This window comes from Haliaeetus albicilla, chromosome Z (assembly GCF_947461875.1).
Source record: "Haliaeetus albicilla chromosome Z, bHalAlb1.1, whole genome shotgun sequence".
Taxonomy (NCBI): domain Eukaryota; kingdom Metazoa; phylum Chordata; class Aves; order Accipitriformes; family Accipitridae; genus Haliaeetus; species Haliaeetus albicilla.
The window spans coordinates 12,476,551-12,501,155 of record NC_091516.1 but is presented as its reverse complement, the minus strand read 5'-3'; the positions used below and the strand labels follow the sequence as shown (position 1 = coordinate 12,501,155).

At 42.8% G+C, this 24,605-nt stretch overlaps 1 protein-coding gene across 1 annotated transcript in view; it reads left to right on the top strand.

Moving 5' to 3' along the window:
- Nucleotides 1-3,948: 3,948 nt before the first annotated feature.
- CMYA5 (cardiomyopathy associated 5) overlaps nucleotides 3,949-24,605 on the top strand; it is a 48,784-nt gene continuing 28,127 nt past the window's right edge. Inside the window, exons 1-2 of the mRNA XM_069775951.1 lie at nucleotides 3,949-4,221; nucleotides 12,172-23,863. Of these exons, the coding sequence (XP_069632052.1) occupies nucleotides 4,040-4,221; nucleotides 12,172-23,863 (11,874 nt within the window). The 5' untranslated portion in view covers nucleotides 3,949-4,039. The remainder of the gene's footprint in view (nucleotides 4,222-12,171; nucleotides 23,864-24,605) is intronic.

Here is a 24,605-nt window from a genome sequence, read left to right as displayed (position 1 = left end):
GCTTATTTTTCCACTTTATTTTGTACTGCATATTTAAAATATTTCCTGTAATTAAGTAGAAAATGAAATGCCCTGTAAAGGTAAAATGCCTGTTGCAAATCATAAACTTCTGTATGGCTATTCTGTGCTGTGTCTCTGTACAGGTAAAAGTTTCATCTATTGCTGTATCTAACGAGATTGTGAAAACCATTATAACTGTGTGAAATAACAAGCACTATCTCTTGCAAACTTCTAAGCTCTAATTTATTTCAAGTTTTAGAAGTTCTAGAAACTGTAAATTATTTGCCTGCTGTGAGGTTACTCACTACACAATTCATCATCTAGTCTACGTAAGATTTTGACTTGCTGCTTAAAGCAGCTTCTTTCTGCAATTTAAACAGTCTTTCAGTTTTAATCTGACTCTCACAGTCCACTAAAATGTTCTCCCTCCATGCGTGTGTTCCCCCTCACCACCCTTAGTCTTCATAAGATGGTAGACTTGGCCTCAGTGAAACATTCACTTTGACCTGCTTTATGTAAAATGGAAGCACAAGTTTTTCATACAGGGTGATGTCTGGATTCAAAGATGCTTTACAAGCCCTAGGTGGATTTTGGGGGGAGGAGAGGGCTGCTCTTTTTTGAAAAAGGTGCTGGCTATTTCTTCATCTAGAGAGTTTAAAACTTTCACAATGTAGCCTAACTAAGAAGGGACATACATGTTCAAACTTGGCAAAATGTATTTCAAGTGAGCTGGATGTGAGGCACAAAACTTTGTGTGTGTCTGCCTCTTCCGAGTTTGCATTACATCACCTAATGTGTCAACATCTCTCACACCTTAGATTACTGCTTTATGTTTGAAACCACTTCTTCCTAACTGTTTTAAAATGGACAGTTAAAAAATTGTGGTACCTCCCTGCAACTCTGTAAAGTGACCCACCAGGTCAGTGATCTTTTTAATACAAATCAAGATCTGTAACCACACTGGCCTGTGTCTTTCAAAAGAATCCTTTTGCCTTTCTTAATTTTATGTACTTCTGACAAGCTACATTTATAATCAGAAATATGAAGTCTAGATGGTAGTTTTCCCCAGTTGTTTGGGGACAAGCCTGTTTGTTGCAGCCTCTGTAACAACAGAAAACTCCCCAGTAATTTCCTGTGTTAAATAAGCAAGATGCAAGGTGGTGTAACTTGATTTAGCTTACAGCAAAAGAAGCTAGTGGGTGATCTGGCAGGAGCATGGAAAGTGGCAGTGCTCTCACATGTTAACAAATTTCAGCAGAAGTCACATTATATTATTCTCCTGTCAAGGCAAACAAGAGCAGAACCACTTTCTGTAAGTGAGCATAATGATACTGGTTAAATGGTGGGCTGTAGCTTTCATCAGAAAACTCCAGATAAAATACCACAAAATAAATGGTTTGGGGACAGTGAGTAGGATCTGAACTTTAACTAACTTTGGATGCAGTTCTGCACAGTCTGAAGTTGTTCAGAGGTTTAATGACCTGGATTTTCATCTACTCTGAGCAGGTATCCAGAGCAAGAAATCCACCAATGGCTATCTTAGTGTTAGCATGAAGTTTTCCCTTCTCCTCAACTTCAAAATAAAAACCTTCACACACCTATCCCTTGGTATACACCCCAGCAGGAAGTTTTTCTGGGACACCTTTGATAAAATGTGTTTTTCATGGCTGACCGAGGGAAGTTTCAGCATGTGTGCAAGATGCTAACTTCTCTGAGGCTTCTTACTGCCTTGAAATAAAAATGTTTTAGTTCAGCTCTGTTATTTTAGGACTAGTTTTGACTACTCATTTTGGCACTGGGTTTGCCTGTCATTTCTCACCTATAATGTCAGAAACTACTGGTGTGTCTCATTTGGGATTTTAGGAACTCTCTTTAGTCCTCTAGCAGTGCTTTTAATTAACAGACTCAGAGGTGTACTGGTGGACTGAACTATTGCAAGAGCTTCCCATTCAGTAATAGTAGTGCCAGAACTGACATAGGCTGTCTACTGTGAAACTTGGAAGTTTCTCTTCTAGCTCTCTTGCTCTCACTTCTAAAATGTGTAAGTATACTCCCTGTACCTTAAGGTGTTCTGACAGCATGAGAGGTTATTTTTAAGAAATCCTTTACAAAGAATTCAATATAAACCAGTTTTAAAACTCAAATTGAAAGGTGACATGGTTATTTGGGAGAAATGGGCAGCCACGATAAACGATGTAAGACAATTTGTAGGTAACCTGAAGTTAGTGTTTATGAATACTGTCCCAAATGCTTATTTGGAACCAATGCTTTACTTGAACTTGGGTCACTGGACTCAATTCACAGTATACTTGGTGTTAAATTTAAGTTCATCAGAGAATGTCACTCTTAATTTAATGGACTCTACTTGCTCTGGGTTCTCTCACATGTATTTTGTAGTGTTTGTTTTTGTTACGTTTGCCTTGTTTTCTCTAATACTTGTGTGTTTTATTAGAAATCATTCCTTCATTGGTTTTACAGAGTATGACACTTGTAGGAAGAGTGTGAAAGAATATGCTATTTTGGTCAACTTACAGGTCAAATTAAGTTGTGAGAAGTATAGAAGGGAGAGCACTAAGTCTGGAAATAATTTGAAGGGATTCTGGTAAAAGGGTACTCACCTTCCTCTTGCCGTGCTAAAGACTGAATCAAAACTTGTGCAATATATGTATGCTTCTTATATAAGCATTTCTAGAAGATTGTAATGCTCTTGCCTTCAATGTGTAAAGAATGTGAAGTCCTCTACCTTAAATTTCATTGTGCTGTGTACACTGTCTCTGTGCTCATGATAAAATCTGGAGTTTAAGTTAGTATCTGCTTCAAGAACAATTTTTTGAGGAATTATGTTCTGTCCTTGTAAATTGTGTACCTCAGTCAAGAGAGCAGACAGGTTTTATCTGTATGTAACCTTTGGGAAATATTTTACTTCAAGTGAATCTGTCGGTAGAATTTTAAGTTAGCATTGCAGAGAGAGCTTGTACTCAGAAATACCTGCTTGGGTGTTTCTGTACTTGTAACACAAGGAAGAGTTCGCTGACTGATTTATAACCAGCTATTTATTTGGGGGGGGGGGAGAGAGAAAGAAAAAATGGGATTGGAGTTATACGGTGCATATAGTGTTTTATACCTGAAATAACTTGGAATTTCTTTATTTAGAATCAGAGTTTTGGTGCTTCACCCCCTCTTCTAAAAAATTATTTTTTAAAAAGTCATTATTTTGGCTAGTACAGGTTGGAAATATTTCCATTTTGTCTGTGAAAAGCACTGCATTTTGTGTGAAATGCAGAATAATAAAGGGTAAATGTGGCTTAACCTAAACCCTACATGGTATTGTAGTTTGTCTTTGCTTTAAATTAAAATCAGTTAAAGTCCACTCAAAGAAGAAATTTGAAATTACCTGTGATTTAAGACATTTACAAATTTGGGGGTTCAAATCTATTGCCTGTGTGTTGTTAAAAGCTACAGTGCATCTGATCACTCTTACGGTACGGTATTAATTATTAAAGATGTGTATCCTAGGCTCATCCACTAGAAACTGTACTTGACCTCTCTAGCTCAAATTTGAGGCACTCTGGGTGTGCTCAGGTTGCTTTTGAACATACTAAATGCACTTTTTCTTGGGGCCACAAGAAAACTCTCCTTCCGCTTCATCTGTGCTGTCCACCCCAAATTCGCCAGAGGTGGCTTGGGAAGGTGTGCTGGGGCCCCAGCCCCTTCCTCCCCGCTGCTGCCTGGCTGCCCCGTCTCCACTGCAGAAACACCTTGTTGGCATCGGTGGGCGGGTGAAGGGGGCGAGCAGCTGGATGGGCGGATGGATGGCTGTCGGGTTTTGCCACGTGTCCTGGCACCCGATTGGGTTGGTGCTAGGACCCAGGGTAGGACCAGCAGCAGCTCGGTGCTGTAACTTCACTGCCTTCTATTTAAAGACTGCCCTGAGTCAGGAGAAGCGAGAGCTGCTGGGGATGACAGTTGCTTCAGGCAACCCTGGGGAGGACAGGGTCGGAGGTAAAAATCACCGGCGAGGGCCTGAGCTGGGAAGGGCATGGAGGGTTACCACGGCGCAGAGTGTGACAGGGTGTCTGAGGCCTCGTCGTTCATAGAGGATGAAGAAGAAGAGGAAGAAGAGGAGGAGGAAGAAGAGAAGGAGGAGGAAGAAGAGGAGGAGGAGGAAGAAGAGGAGGAGGAGGCTGTGGACCCAGAGGAAGCGGAGGAGCTGACTAACAGGTACTGTCTCTCCAGGGACTTGCAGCCCTGGGGGGAGCTGACAGCTCCATCCCAATACACCAGCCCAGGGGGATACCAGGATTGGGGGCCCATGCTGGTTTTAGTGCCTTTCCCCCTTCCCTTCCCCAACTGCTGCAGCTAAAAAGTGTGTGGGGGCTGTTAAAGGGGGGGGGGCATGGGGGGATGGGTATGGCTGTAATTAAGTTTTGTGCAGTAAGCGCCTGCCCTGAGTTCCCTGAAAGCTTTTCTATTTAAAGATCTGGTGTGCCAGCTCAAGTGGCATCTCTCTCTGCACCTCCCTCTCTGTCTGACTCTGTCACATATTGATCTTAAATGCTCTGCAGATTTGCTTGTCAGGGAGAAGATAGTCAAAAATTATAATGGCACATTGAAATTTGTTCCTTTTTATGGCCTTTTCTTCCTTCCCATTTGTCCCTCCCTCTTCAGTCTCTTCTTCCCCCAAAAAGGAAAAACTTGTTGTACATGCTCGCCACCACCAGTCACGATTTGTGTGGCTGATTTTTGGGGTGGAATGAGGAACACTTTATCACCTTGATTTATTTTTTTTAATATCTTTTTTTTTTCTTAATAACTCCCGTACAGAAACTGTTTGCTGTCCTAACACTGCTCTCCTACTGTCAGGAGAATAACGAGCAAGACAGTGGCCCGGTGCCCAGCACATGGCCTTGGTCTTGAGCAGGATGCAGAGGCGTCTGCAACCCGATCTGTGCAGCCGGACTCCTCTGGCAGTGCCAGTGCTTTCAAAAAGCTAGTCTCTTTCAAAAAGAGACTGTGAGGCCTGAGAGTCCCCCAGCACATATCGGGTCGCAAGATTTCTTCCTTGTCTTGAGTAAAGCCTATCGGGTTTGGGTGAACACTGTAGGAATAACCAAAGACGTCAATGATGATGGTTTAAGGTATTTCCAGAAACAAGTTTTTTAAGAGATTTGGGCCATAGAGTTCCTAAAACCTCAGTGCTGTAGAGCCATCCTGCATTTACAAGCCATTCTGGCTGTATCGCAGCTCAAGGTGCTTTCTGACATTGCTGATGATAGTCACTGGGAGAAAAAAGATAGCAGAAGAGATGCGGGGGCGTCTCTGTGCAGCCTAACCCACCCTGAGTGCTGCTGAAAGCCAAAGAGGGAAACATAGCCCAGGACTGTAGGAAAACCTCCTTGTAGAGGGAATAGAGAGCTAGTTTGTCAAAGAAGTGGGGGGACGCCCCTGGTGTGTAATGCTGCTTTTCTTCCAAGGGAGATGTTGACTCTTCAGTCCCACACTGGCAGAGAGAGAGGTTACATGCCAATAAACACTGCTTGCGCATGGGTGCAACCCTATGAGAAAACCAGCTGAAGTCGGCAGAGTGGAGCTAGTCACTGCAGACAGCTAAAACACAACTGACTGGATATTTTTTAATAGAATCTGCAATTAAATGGCTAATAATAAAACTCAAATTATAAAACATAAGTGGGAATGGCTAACTTTTCCCCTAAAGGGAGGGAAATCTGTGTTGCCTCACAGTTATTTACTGCCTGTGCTGGGAGGACAGTTTCTTCAAGGCTGCCTGTTAGCAGCTCCCCACAGCTGGGTCTTGGTTCTGGCTGGCAGCCTGTGCAATGCAAACTTGGGCATTGCATCTCACTGCTTAATTAAATCACAGCAACCATTCCCGTTAGCTCTCAGTTATATTAAGCACTGCAGAGTTTGTCTCTATCCTTAACTGTCTTACTAATAAGAAAGGTCAGAGTCTACCAGAGAAGTTTTTAACAGCTGTGCTCAGTAGTAACTGAGTACATTTAAATCCATTTGATTAGTTTAATTAGATTACGGGAGACGTAAAATTTTGAGTTTGGCACAGATATGGTAACTGCACCAAGCGCTCACCTATACCTTAGTAAAGTTATATAAAACTGACTCTTTTAACTGCTTAAATTTTGTTGTTGCAAATGTCTGCACGGTTGTTGAGCTTAAGGCCTTTTCCCATGCTGAGTGCCTAGGCAGAGCTCCTGGGAGGTGATGGCTAAGCAAGAACAGCCAGCCTAGCCTCTGGCACATACTCAGGCTGTAAGCTAATTATTTGTTGACAAACAGGTTTTCAAGCCACTGTTGCAGAACAGATTTTTGTGTGTGTGTGTGTGTGTATGCTTTGAAAACATAGCTTAGGGGAGGTGTAACCAATACGCAAACTTGGCTGAAGACAGCCTGTCCCGGACCCTGCTGTCACTGATTTATTTTTAACAACCCCAAGCTCTCTGCTGCTTTTGTCTTCCTCCTCTGCATGCACTTGAACAGCACCTGGTTATGCAACATTCCAGTCCGGGGGAAATTGCCCATCCGCTCCTATTTCCACCTGTCAAGCACACTAAATATCCTCATACCTATTTTATAAGAGAGTTATGCAGCAAGATGGCTGGCCCAAGGTCAGCAACTACCTGTGGAAGAGGAGGAGGAGCCCTGGTGTTCCTCCAGGACACCAAGCCCTGAGCCCTGACCAACCCACTCTGCTTCCACACCAGTCCCTCTGCAGCAGCCGCAGGGAATAAAATCCCCAAAACTGCAGCAGAGCTTATGACTTGCCCCCAAATTATGATGCATGCACATAAAAAGCAGAAAAGTTCCGGTTTCATGTCTTCAAATAATTTGGTTTCCTAACACAGGTTTTTATGCAAATAATGAGGCTAGCATGCAGCATCAGAACCTATTATAAAGATGGGATATGGCATCATATCCTTGTCAGCATAAATAACCTTCTGATCTTCAGAAGGTTCATGCAATATTTTCTGGCCTTTGGGCATTCTACTATCTGAGACGGATCGTGGTAGAAGTCTTTTCCTTCTAGCTCCATGTAGAATTAATCATCTAAAAAGGGAAAATATTTTGAAAGCATGTATTCTGTGTTTTAAGGCAAACATGAGGATGAAGTTAATAGGTTTTAAATTTTGTGTTCATAACGGTGAGAATTAAGCCTAGCTATAGGAAAATAGTTTACTGGTTAACTGGCTTACATACCCACAGGCATATCCGTGTCTCTTACAACTACATGATGGGCAAGCTGCTCTGACACAGCTCTGTCTCTTGGACCAGTCCCAGCTGATTGCTGTGTGCAGTGGGAAGGTCTCTGGATGCGTCTGTGTGCAGGGCTTACATAAAAATGGCTCTGCAGCCAATTTATACATGTTTCCAGGTAGCTGGTTTGCTTGGGATAGGTATGGAGCTCATTTTATCTATTAATTTAGTGGTGACCTAAGACCAGTAAATGCAGAGAAAGCCCTGGAGTTCTGGAAATTTTTTATTTATTTATTTTTATTTTTAATGAAGCAGTCCTTCCGCAAGAAGATCTGAGGTGTGAAAGCTTTAGAGCCAAGTCTAGCTTAGAACGATGAGTGAAACAGATGAAAGGGGAAGCAGAGTGGAGAAGGGGACTGCCTGCTACGTGGGGGATGCTGCGGCATCCAGGAGAGCAAAGGAGTGGAATGGTAGGAAGTGGGATGGTGGGGAAGAAGGGGTGGGAAGGGGAGCGCTGGGGATTTGTCTTCCCAAGGGAAAGTTTGCCGTACCCTCCCCAAAGCAGAGAAAGATGTGGGGAAAGGGTGTGTGATCTTCGTTTCCTAGACGAGGCAGTGCCTGCCTTGAGCCGGGCGGGAAGGGGCTGGCAGGGCCGTCTGTCCGCCGCCGGCTGCAGGCGGGCGCGCCGGGCAGGCCACGGCGCGCGGCGGGAAGCGGAGCCTTTCCCTTGCCCTGCGTGAGGAGCCACCTTGAGCCTGGCAGGGCAGAGGCTCGGGCAGAAGGGCACTGGGAGCAGCTGAACGGGGTGGAACGTCGTGGAGGTGGGGGCATTGCCGCGGGGAGCGGTGCGGCCGGCGAGCCCACGGCCCGGCCCCTGCCGGCGGCTGCGACCGGGCATCCTGTGTTTGGTTCTTTTCAGCCTTTTAGGTAACCCTGAGTCCTTGATAAAGGTCTGTATTGCAGTTTGGATCTAAAATAACACACAGACTTCGAGAAGTTCCCCGTGAGGTCTCAACAAAGTGCTTAAACCACTGTGTAAAGGAAGTCTCCCACCCAGACCAAAGTGTTTGTTCCATACCGGCGCTCCCTCCGCGACCTGTGTGGTGGAGAATCCAGGATGTGGGAGCAAGGCAGACCTCTGGGGCACGAAGGTGCTGTGGTTTCTCAAGCAGCATCTGAAGGTGTGACTGGCGATGCCACCGGGCCATGCCATGACCTGACGTCTGCAAAAGAGACTAGTGCTGCAGCAGGTCGCGTCCCTTCTCAGACATTTGCAAGCATCAGGGTGGGACAAAAAGTGTGAGATGGGCCCAGCTCCTGGCTCCCAGCTACTCTTAATAAAAGTCAGCTTTGTAGCAGAGCAAGCAGCCGTCTTACTGCTTTCAGATAATTACTCATTTGGATCTGGACACATCCGTGAGCCACTGTGTTGCCAGAAGGGGCATCATTAACACTGAAGGAAGTTAGCAGTAGGTTAACAAGTGAAAGGCTAGGTTTAAAATAGTGACTTTCTGTAGCTCCTAATTCTCTTACCCTGAAGGAGGAGATGGACGAGCTACAGCCCTAGGAAATGCAGAGCAATAGGCAGAGACCTCGCTGAGCATACTGATTGCTGTAGGGGGAAAGGGGCAGTATGGTAAAGGCAGAAACTACAGGAACGTACAGAACAAAAACACAAACACAGAAAAAATAAAGTATTTCCTTCAACTGGGAAGGCAAGCTGGCAAATACCAATTTCCAACTCCCCTGCACTGTGCCTGCAGGGCTGAAGTAGGAGCCTTCAGGGAATGAGAGATCTTGTCAGTGCAGGCCACTGCCACAGCTTCACATCTCAGTCATTTTATCTGGGTTGTTTTCAGCTTGCGAGGTATTATGTGGCAAACAGCAACAAATTTTGATGCTGCCAGGACTGGAGGATTTTAGAAAGCTGATGGGCTGGCTGTGCTTCTCCGTGACAGTGGTTGTGTAGCACAGGTGGACAGACCTCACTCAGCATATCTGAACACGGCTGCTCTGGCAGCTGGGGAGGTGAAAACTTCTTCCCTGGTATGATACGTAAGGGAAAGTGTGCCCAGCCTGCCAGGCTGGACCTGACACCCAAAATCCCAGTGGACACAGCACGGAAGTCATAGTGAGAAGCAGATCGCTGTGAGAAGCAGAAGGAGGCGATAAAGAAAAACCTGGTTTTGAGCTATTATGACAGGAAGCACAAAATCAGTCGTCAGTGTCTTCAAGAATTAGAAAAGGCTTGAGTCAATGTCCTAGCAGTGAAATAACAAACTGACAGCACACGGGCTGACAGGATTGGATGTGGAATATCTACGTGGAAAAAAGGCAGCACTGGCTTTTGCCCCGGGATGTTGGTGGCTTCATATCTGCATTTATGGACCTGAAACATTGCAAATGTCTTTTTGCAATGACAGATGCTTCCTCTGACTAGAGAGGGGTCTTTCAGCTACTACTCTGCAGCATGCCAATTGTATACAAAACTAGGGCAGCATTTGGAATTATATTGGAAGGAAATGCTTGACTTATGTGTCTTTCATTCTGGTCTTAAAAATGTAAAGCACCATCTCATCGCATGTAGAGGAATATGGACTGTGACCGCAACCTTGGAAATGAGACAATGATGTGAATAATTCAAGCTTTTTGCATAGGCAGAGCCAGAACAGCCCATTCTTATTCACTAGTATCAGCTGAAGTGGGAGTGCTGCTCTGTTCTGCATGGGGGTTTATTTAATAACACCAGGTAGTGTAGAAAAATTGGTTTTAAAATATATAGGGTGATTTAGAAGTTGAAAAATGTGAAAAAAGATTAGTCTGTTATTGTGGACTAAAATAAGACCTGAAATATTCCTTAGTACTACTGCTATTTATTTTATTTTCTGTTATTATGGACTAAAATAAGACCTGAAATATTCCTTAGTACTACTGCTATTTATTTTATTTTATTTCATTTAATTTTATTTTATTTTCCTATGCCCAAGCCAACCTAATGCCAAGCCATGAAACTGGCAAAGGAAAAGCTAGAAGAAAAGTTGGTATAGAATTGTTTGCTTTGGCTCTTCCTGCAACCTGTGAATTTTACCTTATGGAGCTAGCCTTGCTAGAGTACTGCACCAAGGCAGATAATCAGCTGTACATCCTGGGGCTTGTATCTGTTTGAGGGCTGGTTTGGGGGCTTTTTTTGGCTAAGATCTGATTGCTTAGTATTGCACTGTCAGACTTGCTTTGAATTGTGGGCTTTAGTCCAAGCTGTCCTGCTAGTCACGGTCTCCAGGCCAGCCCAGTCACCACAACTGGCTTTAAGCCCCATCAGTGGACTTTGATACCATGTTGTCCCACTACTGCCTGGTCAGGCTGTTGTCCCACAGGGTGACTTCAGTCTTCATTTAGCACCAAGGACATCAGAGATGAGATGGTCTGTGCATCAGTCTGCATAGACCTCAGCATGGGCCAGCCCAGGGCAGCTCTTCTTGTTCGGTGCTCTAGAGAGTAAATTCATGGAAAGGTAGGACCAGCATGGCTAGTATCAGGATTACCTTTTTGTTTCCAATAGGTACTGAGCAGTTTTGCTGAGTGTCCTTTACAAAACCCGTATGGTTCAGAGGATTAGCTTGGTGGAGCAATTATGGCTCTTCCCAGGATTTCATCTTCTCCTTCAAAGACCTCTGCCTTCTGCCAGGCGCTCAGTGCCCTCCAGAGCGATGCTGACTGTTCCTCAGGGCTGTCCCCCCACCTCTGCAGCCTGCAGGCGTTTCTGGCACCCATGTGGTGCTGGGTCGCAGCCTGTGCCAGTTGGTCAGATGGGTCCTGCTTCTCCAATCCCATGGCAAAGAGCTAGATTTCTTCACTCTCATTGAAGAAGTGCTTTATCCTAATCACCTAGAAAGTGACCCTTGCCTCTGTTCAAGTAGAAATAGGACGTTGTGTGGCCACAGGTTTGCATCCTGTCATGGGAGTCACAGAGACTTCACCACTTCTTCTGCTCTACTTAAGCCTCCGCCTTTGTCAGCAGATACTCTGCCTTTCTTTCCATCAGCTACTAATACGATTTCCCTAAATGAACTACTGTCTACTGAAGAAATGTTGGGGTTGAGTGTTTTGATTACCTTTTCTATGCTTTTTTCCAATAACTTTTGCAACCCTAAAAATACTTTTTTTTTAAAGTAATGTCTTCTAACTGGTTTTGCTATTCTTTACACTCTTATTTCTAAGCCTTTTTTTTCGTAAAGCTTCCCAGAAAATATTTCTCCAGCCTTTTTTTTTCACTGAGAGAGATTTGATTGCAGCATATGATAGTGTACTGATTACATATCATAAGGTTTAAAGTTGGCTTTATAAAACATTGTTATTTCATTTGGGGAGGGCTCAGTATATTTTTATTGTTGAATGTATTCCAAATTACTTTGTTAAGTATGTAAAGTGCTTAGAGGATGAAACATATGAGAAGACAGTAACAAACTAGTGGATAGATTCTCTACTTCTTTGAGTGTTGTATAATCATTTATACTTGGGCAAAGCAAGTGTGAGTGCTATTAAAACACTGAGAGTATCTTATAAGTGTTTAATGCAAGGTTTACATTATACTGTGAGATAACCATGCACTGGAGAATAGCCCCAGAATCAATCTCAATCTCACACTGGCAAAACAAGGTCAGATCAAAGACTGATTTTCCTGCATTGTCAAGAGCATTTAAAGACCGCCCCTTCATTGAACTAATCTTGCAACATGCACCTTACAAAAATTTATCTAAAATACATTTGTCAGATGAAATATGACTTTGCTTATGCTTGTGTTTCAAAATTTATGCGCATGCATTATTTTTACAACTTTGAAAAGTATTTTTGCTTTAATGCAGAAATCTAGATTTTACTGCAATAATTTAATTTGTTATGTGTTTTTACAGCTTTTTTTTTTTCTGTTGTTCTTTTTGCTTTTAGTTTAAAAGATCTTATCCAAGGTGAAGATGTGAAACCCAAGCTGCAGTACATCATGACTAACCCTTCCTTTTCTATGGTAACAGTTCAAAGTGAAGACAGTGGGATAACCTGGGAAACCAGCTCGAGCAGATGTTCTACTCCCTGGGCCTCAGAAACTAGTACAACTTCTGATCTTTACAGTATGGAAAGTTCACCAGTAGGTTCTCCTCCAGGAAAAGTTATCTTTATTATGGATGAAGGTAAGATTGTTCGGAAAAGGAAACGCAAATCTTCAAATAGGGTGCTGATGGCTACAAGCCTGAAGGGAGGCCAGGGCAATAAAAAACGTGACTCTTCAGGAATGCAGAGGCAAGAACCAAGAACTGTTCTAGGAGATCTGCAGGCCTCTGTGTTGAATGTTGAACAGGTGGAAGCACAAGACATAGATGAGGAAATGTTGGACGACAAAGAAGATCTAGAGAACATCACAGAAGAGCCAGTAAAACGTGCCCCGATAAGATCAATATTTAGAGAGAGCAAACTGAGAAAAGTAGGGCCGATTCTTGGAGGACCAGTACAAGCTAGAATCCAGCTGTTTAACTCAATTTTTGGAGGGACTGAGCCAGCCCCTGAAACACTAGAGAAAACCAGAATCCAGAGAAGTAGCTCAGTTTCAGGAGATTCTGAACAGTTCCTTGAAACATCAGTAAAAGAAAGACTGCAGAAGTTCAGTTCATTTTCAGAAGCAACACATCCAAAACCTTTCCAGAGTGCAAGAAGTAGAAATCTTGAAACACCATCAGAGAGAAGAAGGAACCAAAGACAACAACCCACAGCACATGCGAATCAAAGCTATTCTTCACCAACAATGCCTCTTGAAAAAGAGCTTACTAATAAAGATGATGTTTCATCTGAAAATATTAAACCCATTAAAATGAAAGATAAACCAAGCAGATTTTCAAGCTTTGGTGCAGAAACAACTCTTCAACATGAAGAAAGAAAAGACAGACAATCTCTTTCAGAGACTCCAAATGAGGTATCAGGACATTCACTGAAGTCCTGCCCTCCTGAAGAAGCCAGGAAGCAGCAAAGTTATTCACCTGCAGCCAAAACATCAATAACCGAGCAAACAACCTCTGTTTCCTTAGAGTCTGATAATAAATCAGAGAAACAAGTGCCACTTTCCTCAGCTGAAAATGCAAACAAGAAACCAGACCAATCTCTGCTGACAGCATCAGATGATCTCGATGAACCGAAGCAGCAGGAAATTCAGCCCAATTCTGCACCACAGTCTGTTTCAGCAGATTTTGTTAATGAATTGGATAGACAAAGTACCCAACCTATTTTGCCTACAGCATCTGTGTCAGAACATCCTGAGAGGGAAGCACAGGAGTCAGCAGTTCAGTCCTACTTACCTAGTGCTCCATCAGCTAAATCCAAATATTCCAGTCTGTCTGAAACAAGACAGGAGGATATTAATCCTCAGTCATCAGAAACTGCACAGTCTGAGTCTGAACATGTGCTTTTACCATATTCTGTAGATGAAACAGAGAAGCAAGAAACTGAGTGTCACTCATCAGCAACTGCACTGTCAGAAAGTGAGCCTTCAGGTCTATTGTATTCTGGTAAAAAAAAAGAGGGTCAAAAGACCCCATTACCAGAAACCCAAAATGTTCACTTAGAGAAGCAAATAAAGTCTGACCAAGACTTTTCTTCCTCCTTTCAGGAAACAGAGGAGCAAGGAATTAAACAAAGTTCACCTGTTCCTGGAAAGATAGATTCTAAATATTTTGGCCTTTCATATCCTATTCTCACAGAAACAGAAGAAACTCAGAAAACTTCAGCTATAAATAAAGCAGTAGATTTGAATCACCCTGATTTTTCCATTGAAAAAAGCAAACAAGCAGAGAGTGCACAAATGGAGATGAAGCATCCAGATTTCTCATATTCCAGCAAAGAAATTGGAGAATCAGAGAGAACACAGATGGAGACAGAGCATCCGGACTTCCCTTTTTTCAAGGAAGAAACAGAGAAATCAGAGAGTGCACAGCTGGAGATGGAGCGTCCAGACTTTTCTTTTTCCAGGGAAGAAATGGAGGAATCAGAAAGTGCACAGCGGGAGACAGAACATCCAGATTTCTCATATGCCAGGGAAGAAATGGAGGAATTGGAGAGTGCACAACCAGAGACCAAGCATCCAGATTTCTCATACTCCAGGGAAGAAACAGAGGAATCAGAGTGTGCAAAACTGGAAACAGAATATCCAGAATTGCTTTTTTCCATGAAAGAAACAGAGGAATCAGGGAGTGCACAGCTGGAGATGGAGCATCCAGACTTTTCTTTTTCCAGGGAAGCAGTGGAGGAATCAGAAAGTGCCCAACTAGAGACAGAGTATCTAGATTTCTCATACTGCAAGGAACAAACAGAGGAATTGAAGAGTGCTCGACTGGAGACAGAGCAGCCAGATTTCTCACCTTCCATGGAAGAAACAAAGGAATCGGAGAGTTCACAGCTGGAGAAAAAGCATCCAGAATTTTTTCCCAAGGAAGAAACAGAGGAATCAGAGAGTGCACAGCTGGAGATGGAGCGTCCAGACTCTTCTTTTTCCAGGGAAGAAATGGAGGAATCAGAAAATGCACAGCTGGAGAGGGAGCAGCCAGATTCCTCATATTGCAAGAAAGAAACAAAGGAATCAGAGAGTTCACAACTGGAGAAAGAGCATCCAGAATTTTTTTCCAAGGAAGAAACAGAGGAATCAGAGAGTGCACAGCTGGAGATGGAGCGTCCAGACTTTTCTTTTTCGAGGGAAGAAATGGAGGAACCAGAAAGTGCACAGCGGGAGACAGAACATCCAGATTTCTCATGTTCCAGCAAAGAAATTGGAGAATCAGAAAGTGTACAACTGAAGATGGAACATCAGGAGTTTTTATTTTCCAAGGAAGAAACAGAAAAACAAAAATCTGTTCCTTTTAAACTGAAACAGCTAGAGTCTTATTCCCCTGAAGAAGAAGAGCAAGAAGAAACAGCACAGTTTGTGCTGGTACCTTCAGATTTATCATGTTTGATGCAAGAAGCAGAGAACGAAAACACTACAGAACTCCAGTTGGTACATCCAGATATATTAGATACCACCAGAAGAGCTGAGACACAGCAAACTGGGTATCTGGAAACAGCATGTTCACGTTTACCATATTCCACGAATAAAACAAAGCAGCAAGAATTGACACAAGCAGATTTGGACAATTCTCTTACGTCATATTTTGGTGATGAAGGAGAACAGCCACAGCCTGTACAGCAGGATTCACAGCCCACAGGTAAGCAGTATTCCTGTGCCAAGGGACTGCAGGCAGAAACTACTCAACTGCAGTCAGAGCATCCAGTTTTGTCATATTCTGCCAGAAAAGAACAGCAACATAAAACCTCACAGCTGAGGGCAGAACAGCTAGAGACATCGTATTCCAGTGGCAAAACAGAACAACAGGAAACATGGCAACCAAAATTGGAACAAGCAGATTCACCATATTCCCAGGGACAAATAGCACAAGAAGCTGTACAAAGAGACTTAAAAGGTCCAGAGCCTTCACATTTCATTAGTGAAACAGAACAACATGAAAATGTACAACTAGCTTCAGAAAATAGGGATTTCTCATTTACTACTGGAGAAGTAATGCAAGAAGGAGTGGAGTCAGGATCTTTGGGGCCCTCATATTCAACTGACAGAGCAAAGCCCTGGGAAATGGCACAAATGGAGCAGGAGCAGTCACTTCCCTCCTGTTCCACTGCTGGTAGTCAGCAACAGGAGACACCATCGCTGAATGTGGCCCAGCCGGATATATCATATTCCTTTGGCAGGATGGAACAACAAGATGTAGTACAAAGAGAGCTGGAACAGGAGAGAACAGCCCAACAAAAAGCTATGCAAATGGAAATGGAGTATTCAGATTTGTCAGAAACCTGGAGGAAAGAAGAGCCACAGGTCATAGACCAAATTAATTTGGCACAGCAAGAAATAGCTCAGCCAGATTTAGTGCATCCATCTTTGCCATATACTTTCAGTGAACAAATGCAAGAAGAAATGCAAACAGAGCCAGCATATCCAGAACAGACATTTTATATAAGTACGGAAATGCAAGAGGATATGACAGAACACAAATCAGAGCAACCATTTCTTTCATGTTTTACTGGCAAAACAGAGCAACAAGAAATAGTACATCCAGAGCTGGAGCACATATTTTTGCCATTGTCCAGCGGAAAAGAAGCTCCACTGGAAATGGAAATGAGTTCAGAATATCCAGATTTGTCATATTTCTTTCATGAACCTGAACAACAAAAAAAATTGAAACATCCAACCTTACCATCTCGTTTGAAACAACAAGAAACTGCACCACTGGTGATGGAACATCCAGATTTTTCATGCGACAGTGGTGAAGCAAAACCAGGTGACATCGTAGAGCAAGAGCCAGGACATCCACAGCTCTCATACTCCATGGGAGAAACACAGCAACAATCAGATCATTTGGATTCAATAGGAACCCTGGGTGAAGCAACACAAGATGAAAGTATGGAAGTGGAATCTAAATACCCAAATTTGTCATGTCCTGATGGCCAAAGAAACCAGCAAGAAACTTCACAATTGGATTCAAAATATCCAGATTTGTCATTTTCCTTTGGTAAAACCAAAGAACAAGCAACTCAGGAGTTTGAGTCTAAACATCGAGGATTGCCTAAAGAAGCCAGAAAAAGAGCTTCTCCAACAACTGCACAAATAGAGTCGAAACACCCAGGTTTGACATACTCCCCTGGCAAAGTAAATGAGCCAGAAATTGCAACATGGGAAATGAAGCATCCTGATTCGTCACATTCCGCTGATGAGACAAACCAACAAGAAGTAGTACTGTTGGATCAGAAACAGAGAAAAATTTCTGTTGGCAGAGAAAAGCAGCAGCAAGCCACAAAACAGCAGTTAGAGCAAGAAACGTTATCACATTCTCCTGGTAAAACAGAGCAATTAAAACATGCCCAGGAGGACTTGAAACAACCAGGTTTATCATTTTCCATTGACAGGCCAGATGATGAAGTCGCCCCACCAAAGGCAGAGCACACTGATGTGATATATCCTCTGGATAACACAGAGGTGCGAAAAAGAGTACAACAAGAAACAGAGCAAACTTACCCCTTTGGAAAAGCAGAACAGAAAATGGTTCAGCCAGAAGTGGAAATTCCACATTTGGCCCATTCTGTGTGTATGTCAGAAGAAGAAGAAATGGCAGAACCAGAGCAGGGACATCCTAACTTGCCTTATTCTGTTTTCAAAGCAGGAGGACTGCAAACTGCAGAGCTGAAACCTGAACACCCTGGTCTAGCATGTTCCCTCAACAAAGTGAAGGAAACAACCCAGCTGGGGTTGGAACAGCCAGATGTGTTGTATGTTCATGACAAAACAGAGCAAATCCCACCTGTCCAGCTGGAGATAGGCCACACAGACTTGGCATCCCCCACTGAGAAAGTGGGGCAGCGAGGGATGGAGCACACAGCCTTGGGACGCCCTAATGAGGGACAGTCTGTCAGCAGAGCAGACCATCCACAAGCTGCAGAAGAGAAACTAGGAGTTCCAGGTGCATCATCTCATAGTGGAAAAGCAGAGCAAAGAGAAATGGCAAAACCAGAGCCAAAGCATCCTAATTTATCATATTTCATTGATAAAACACAAACACAAGAAACTACACAACTAATTTTAGGAAATCCAGATCTATCATCTTGGCCTGGCAAAACAGAGCAAGCACAAACGGCTCAAGAGGAGCAGCCAGGCTTCTTGCCTTCTTTCAAAAAAGCTGTACAAGGTGAGAAAGCACAGCCAGAATTGGGGCATTCACAGTTACCTTATTCTGTTAGTGAAGCAGAACAAGAAACTACACATGTGAAATCAAACCATTCAGATTTATCTGCTGGCAGATTAGAACACCATGAAATCATACAACCAGAGGCAGAAGTTATGGATTTATCATGTTCAATTGGTGAAACACAGCAACCTCAAATTGCTGAAGTGGATTTGGAGTATCCAGATTTATCGCATTCCACTGGCACAGTACAGCAACAAGAAAAGATTCAACCAAAGCAGGAACAGCCAGGTGATTTTTCATCATCTCTCAGCAAGGCAGGGCAGTGGGAAGATGCAGGAATGCAGGCAGAACACCCTGAGCTGCAGTGCTCTATGGAGAAAACAGAAGGACTGCAAAATTCCCAAGCAAAATCAGAGTATGCAGATTGGTCATTCTCTGTTGGCACAGCAGAACCTCATAAAGTAACAGAGCCAGAACTGAAAGAACATGATTTGTTACATTCTTTTGTCAAAACAAAGCCATCATGGGCTGCCCCACTGGAGTCTGAACATCCAGACGTCTCAGATGCCACAGACAAAGTACTGCACCCCAATTTGTCCTCTTCTGTTAGTGAAGAAGAACGAAGTGCACAACTGGAGGTCAAACAGGAGAGGGGAAGCTATACATTACACCCAGGAGAAACAGTACAACTGAAATTGGAACAGCCGATGTTTTCAAGTTCCCATGACACAGCAGAGCAACCAAATAGGGCCCTACTGGAAGGGGAATTCCTGGACTTCTTGTATTCCTCTGGTGAAAAAGAGCAACAAGAAATGGCAAAACAAGAGTTGGAGCATTCAGATTTATCGCATTCCCCTGATAAAACACAGCAACAAGACACCACACAACCTGGGTTAGAACAACCAGATTTATCATCTTGCCCTGGGAAAACAGAGCAACCACAAACTCTTCAAGTGGAAGCAGAGCATCAGGACTTGCTGCATTTCACTGGCAAAACAGAACAGCAAGGAACAGCACAACTAGAAGTTGAGCATCGAGATTTGTTGTATTCCAGTGACACAGTAGAGCAGCCACCAGCTACACAACGGAAATCAGAGCTGCCTGTAACACCCCATCCCATTGGAAAAACAAAGCAACAAGGAATAGCACATCCAGAACAGGAACTTCCCAGTATATTGTATTCCATTTGCCCAACACTGTCACAAGAAGCAACACAAATGGACTTAGGGCAACAAGATTTAACATATGCCCTTGGTAAAACAGGTGAAATGCAAACTGCACAAGGTGAACTGGAACATACAGGTTCATTTTATTCTTCTGGCAAAAGAGAACAAGAAATGGTATTGCCAGAGTTGCGACACCCACGGTTATCTTATCCTGTTAGAGAAATAGAAGAGGAAGCTACACATCAGAAATCGAACTATCCAGGTGTGTCATATTCTATTGGTCATCAAGAGCACCATGAAATTGAACAGCCAGTGGAAGAAATGGATTTATCATATCCAGCTGGCAAATCAGAGCACTCACAATCTGCCCAAGAAGTACTGCAACAGTCAGAGCTTTTGGAGTCCTTTGGCAAACTAGACAAAAAAGAAATGTCCCAGCCTGGCTTTTTGCACTCCCTTGGTGAAGAAAAGCAGAAAGCAGCTTCACAGTTAGGCTTAGTGCAACCAGGTTTATCACATTCACTTGGCAAAACAGAAAAACAGGAAACTGCACAAGCAGGGTTCGTGTCTTCTGATTTTTCATATTCCACAGAAAAAGCAGAACAGTTGCAACCAGAACAACAAAAATCAAAATGTCCAGATTTGTCATACTCTCTCAGCAAAGCAGAGACTCATGGAATCAAACCACCAGACTTATTGTACTCCTATGGCAAAGCAGAACAACCACAGACTACCCAGCTGGAGCATCCAGAGACATCATATTTCATGGGTGAAATGGAGAGGAGGGATGGGGCCCAACCTGAACCTCAGTGCATTAACTTGCAGTACTCTGTTGTTGAAACAGAGCAACCAGAAACACTTTCTGTATCATACATCTTTGGCAGGACTGAGGAGCAGGGAACTGCGCAAACGGACTTTGAACAATCAGATTTATTAAGACCTACTGACAAAGCAGAAAAGCACAAAATGGCCCCACTGAGAGCAGGACATTCAGAGAAGCGAGACACTGGGGCTACCTCATCTCTAACTGCTCAGTTGAAAACTGAACAAGATTTATCCTTTTCCACTGAGGAAGCAGAGTGCCAAAAAATTCAACAGTATTCGTCTCTTACTGAACTAACAGCATCTGGAAGTCCAAAGTCTTCACCTGTAACCGAAGGCCTGTCCCCCAAGCACTTAGACCTTTCTTACACCCACTGTCAAACAGAGCAGTCAGAAACTGTCCAGCCTGAGTCAGGCTTCTTCTTTGCAAGCAAAGAAGCAGAGAATACAAAAAATCCTCTACATGTGCCTGTAGCTGCACAGTCAGAGGCTGAACATGCAAGAGAACAGACTCCACATTACTTCCACACAGCTACACAATTAGAATCTGAACAATTAAATTTATTGTATTCTACAGACAAAGCAGAAACTCTAGAAAGTCAAGAGTATTTAACTGCACCTTCAAAACTAGAGTCTGAACCTTCAGTTCCATTTTATTCAGCTGATGAAACACGTCAGCAAGAAATTCCACCTTATTCAAAACCAGCCTCTGAGTATTTGATTCCCTCATGGTCCCTTGCTGAACAACAAAAGCAAGGCATGCAGCCACTTATTCCCCAGTCTGCACAATCAGAGTGTAAACATCTAATTCCACCACATGATGAAAAAGAATTGCAAAAAATTCAGCTCTGTTCACCTAAAGCAGCAAGCCTGAACACAGTGCAGTTGGAGAATATGTCTCTAGCACACACTCAAGACAAAGACAAGCAAGAATCTCAAGATCGTTCATTGGACACAAAATATTTGTCATCAGAGCAGCTAAGAAGTCCCCCCAAATTCACTACTGAGCAGGATAAGCAAGAAATGCAACTTGATGTGCAGACAGTGCCAAGGTCATTGACTACAGAGTTAAAGGTGACTGCTGTAGCAGACCAGCAAGCGATGTCATCAGATTCATTTGTACCTTTTCAGACATTACCTGAAAAGTCAGTATTGGTGGCTTTCACTGATGATGAAGAGAAACAAAATACTCCACCATCTTTATCTGATGTAGTAGGCCTGCTTGGAAAGCAGTCTAACATAGTTTCAGGCATTTGTACTGAAGGAGAGGATAGACGTGAAATGCAACGGTATTTTGCAGACCAAAGACATACAACCTTAGAGCATCTGGGAGTTGTTTCATCAGATATTGTTTATGAAACTGCAACACACAAAACTCAGCATTATTCTGGTGAACAGGGTAGACTTTCTTCAGGAGTAATGAAGTCTGTTAGCTCTAGTTCTGATGAAAAGCAGAATCCAGATATTCCATCTTTTGGGCTAGCTAGCTGGCTGGCAGAAGAGGTGAAAGCTCGATCAGTTAGTCCAGTAAGAGCTGCGGAAGTAGACAGGCAAGGAATTCAACTTTCTCCAAATGAAGCTTCTGGTTTTGGATCAAAACAATTCCCAGCTGGAAGCTGCAGAGAACTTACAGTTCATGGTGCTACAAAGAATAAAGGACATATGTTTAGAGTTTCTGATTCAGTGTCAAGTGAAATTTCCCACAGACTGTCCCCAGACACTAGTCAGAGAACGCAAAGGTATGATTTACCATCTCTGGTAGGAGATAATCCAGGTCCAGACAAAGTTCCAGAGCATGAAACTGGCATTGGAAACCCTACAAAAATGAAAGCAATGCAACATCCGGAGGTAGACAAAGTGTCTGAAGTGCCTGAACATTACCTGAGAGGACAAGATGAAGAAATGGAACATGCGAGCATTGTAGAAGAGAGTCAGTGTCCTCCAGAGACTGCTGAACAAAAAGATCTATTTAATATAATTTCAGAAGGTTATGAAATACTCAATATTCATGCTCCTACACATATTTCTTCTGTTGATCAAGAAGAAAGTAAACACATGCCAGATAAACTAGAATACTTGGAAACAAATCCTTCATTTAAAAGAAAATTATCTGATGATGGCCACAGAGCCCTAGCTTCTGGAACCACAGAAATTTCAGAAAGCTCAGTGTTGGGAAGGCCTGCAAGCCAAGAGCTAGAAGATTTGGTCAAAAATGATGATGTTGAGGAAACTAGAGAAACCCAACAAGAAAATCCCGTGTTGCCAGAAAACAACAATAATGCAGCTTTGGATCATAATAATGGTATGTCCGATATGGATTATTTTGAAAAGTATACATTGATTGATGACAAATCCCCCATTAAACCACATTTTGAAAGACCGTGTTCATTGTTTCCTGTGACAGAAGATCCCAATGAACCTGTGGAAGAAGCTGCGTCTTTTAAAGAAAGTGCTGAGGTAGGTACTTTGGAAGAGGAGTTTTCCTTACTTGAGGATCTGGATGAAGTCTTTTATGGTACTGTGAAAGGAGAAAGCAAAATGCAGTCCTATGCAGATGCTCCAAACCCTTTACCTCTGCAGAAATCAACTGACACTAGCAGTAAAAAGGTTACAAATGTAGAAGATGAACGGAAGTCACCAGGGACCCCACTCTTTGATTCAGAAGAAGGAGTGCTAGAACGATCTTTGTTGTTCCCTACCACTGTTGCTGCAGTTAATCCAGAGCTTCTAGAGGAGCCACCTGCTCTGTCATTTTTATACAAGGACCTCTATGCAGAAGCAATAGGAGAAAAGAAAAAGGATGAGACTCCCTCTGATGAGGAAAGTGCTAATTCTAATGCATCTTTCCCTAGTAGAAATTCAGACACAGATGATGGAACGGGAATATATTTTGAAAAATACATTCTTAAAGATGAAATTCCAAATAAGGCCATAGGGCCTCAAAAGGATCAGATACCAGAGGATGAGTCCTTTAGTGGAAGAATTTCATTTCAGAGTTCAGAGGACAAACACAAGCAGGGGTCTGGTGATGTTCAACATGTCACAACTGAGGTTCTGCCAGAAAGGGGTGTTGTGGAGAAAGAGAAAGTCCAGGTTGACAGTGACATTCAAGCAACAATTTGTAAACCAATGCATGCCATTCCTTTTGGAAGCAAAATAATTCTTTCAGGTGCAAGAACTGATACCACTGAACAAAGAGAAGAAGAAAATGTACCTGTAGAAACAACTGAGGAGTTGCCAGAGCAATCAAGTAATCAAGCGTATAGTCAACTAGTGGATTATCAGCGAGCTGCATATCAAGAAGCTGGTAATAAGCAGGAAGAACAGCATGATATAACAGCAGTTACTCAAATGGAAAAATACGTCCCATATGTCAGGACTCCTGTTGAAGACAGTGAAGATGATCAGTATACTCAGGAAAATCGTTCCTGTGTCCCTACCATTCAGCAAACAGAGAAACCAGACTTGCAAAGGGAGAAGCAGCACCCTGATGTTGATGAAGATCTCGCTGAGTCAATGGACTATGACGTGATTACACAAGAAGAACTTTTGCAAGATGAAATATCATCAGAATTAACACATGAGGAGCTATTATTTGAAGACAGGGACTCCTTTGAGCAAGCCGGTGATAGTTATGAATTTGTTAATGAGCCAGAGCAAAGAACACCTGTTGAGCTTGAAGATTCAGGCTTTGTGGTGATGTATCCTGAAAAATCAGCAACAAACATTCCTCAAGTTGAGAGCCCACAAAAAGAACTAAAGAAAGCACAAGCAGACACATATTGTTACCACTGCAAATGCCCAATATCTGCTATTGACAAGCTTTTTGGAGAACATAAGGACCATGAAGTCACAACACTAGATGATGCTGCAACAAAGATGAAGGTAAGAATTAATTTGGGTAAGGGGGGGAGCTACTGAGGCTAATTTCTCCAGACATCCTGTGTTGTCAGACTCCAGAGAGTAGTTCAGAGGCTAAGTCACAATATCTATAAAATAAAAACTATTCCTAAACACTTGTTAGAGATCTTGAAGGGACACTGTCCTATTAAGGTATTCTCTAGAGTCCTAGGCTTGCTAAGCTGATGTTTTTATTTGTTCAGAAGTTTGAATGACCTTGTTTATATGTAGCTGTTACCAGACTTTTCATCCTTTAGCATTCTCACCTGTGTAAGTGTGTTCTGGTTTGTATGTGCCGGGGGAGAAATGGGAAGAGTGTTGTTTCTGTGAAAAGAAAATTTTAGTAACATCAGCTCATTTCACTTCAGAAGGTACAGAAACCTCCATATGTAAGGACCAGTATCACCATAAAGTGTTCTCTGTTCCAGTTACATGTGTTGGTTGCTCAGAGACATTAGACGAGTTACACAGTTTACACTACACAGTTTTGTTGAAATGCCATCCTCATCTTCTGTTCAGTTCATGTTCATCTGTGCCAATAGTGTTTTAGCTGTAGCGCAGGTAAGAGTTTAGCAAGTTCTATTTCTTCCCACTATCTCTAAGCTGTACCACTCTAAAAGATAGATAAAAATGCCCTCTATTTCAGTAGCCTAGTCCTTTGTTATCAATACTAGTGAAAATGTTTCATTTCTGTGGAAGCTATTCTTCATTAAATTGCAGTTCTGCT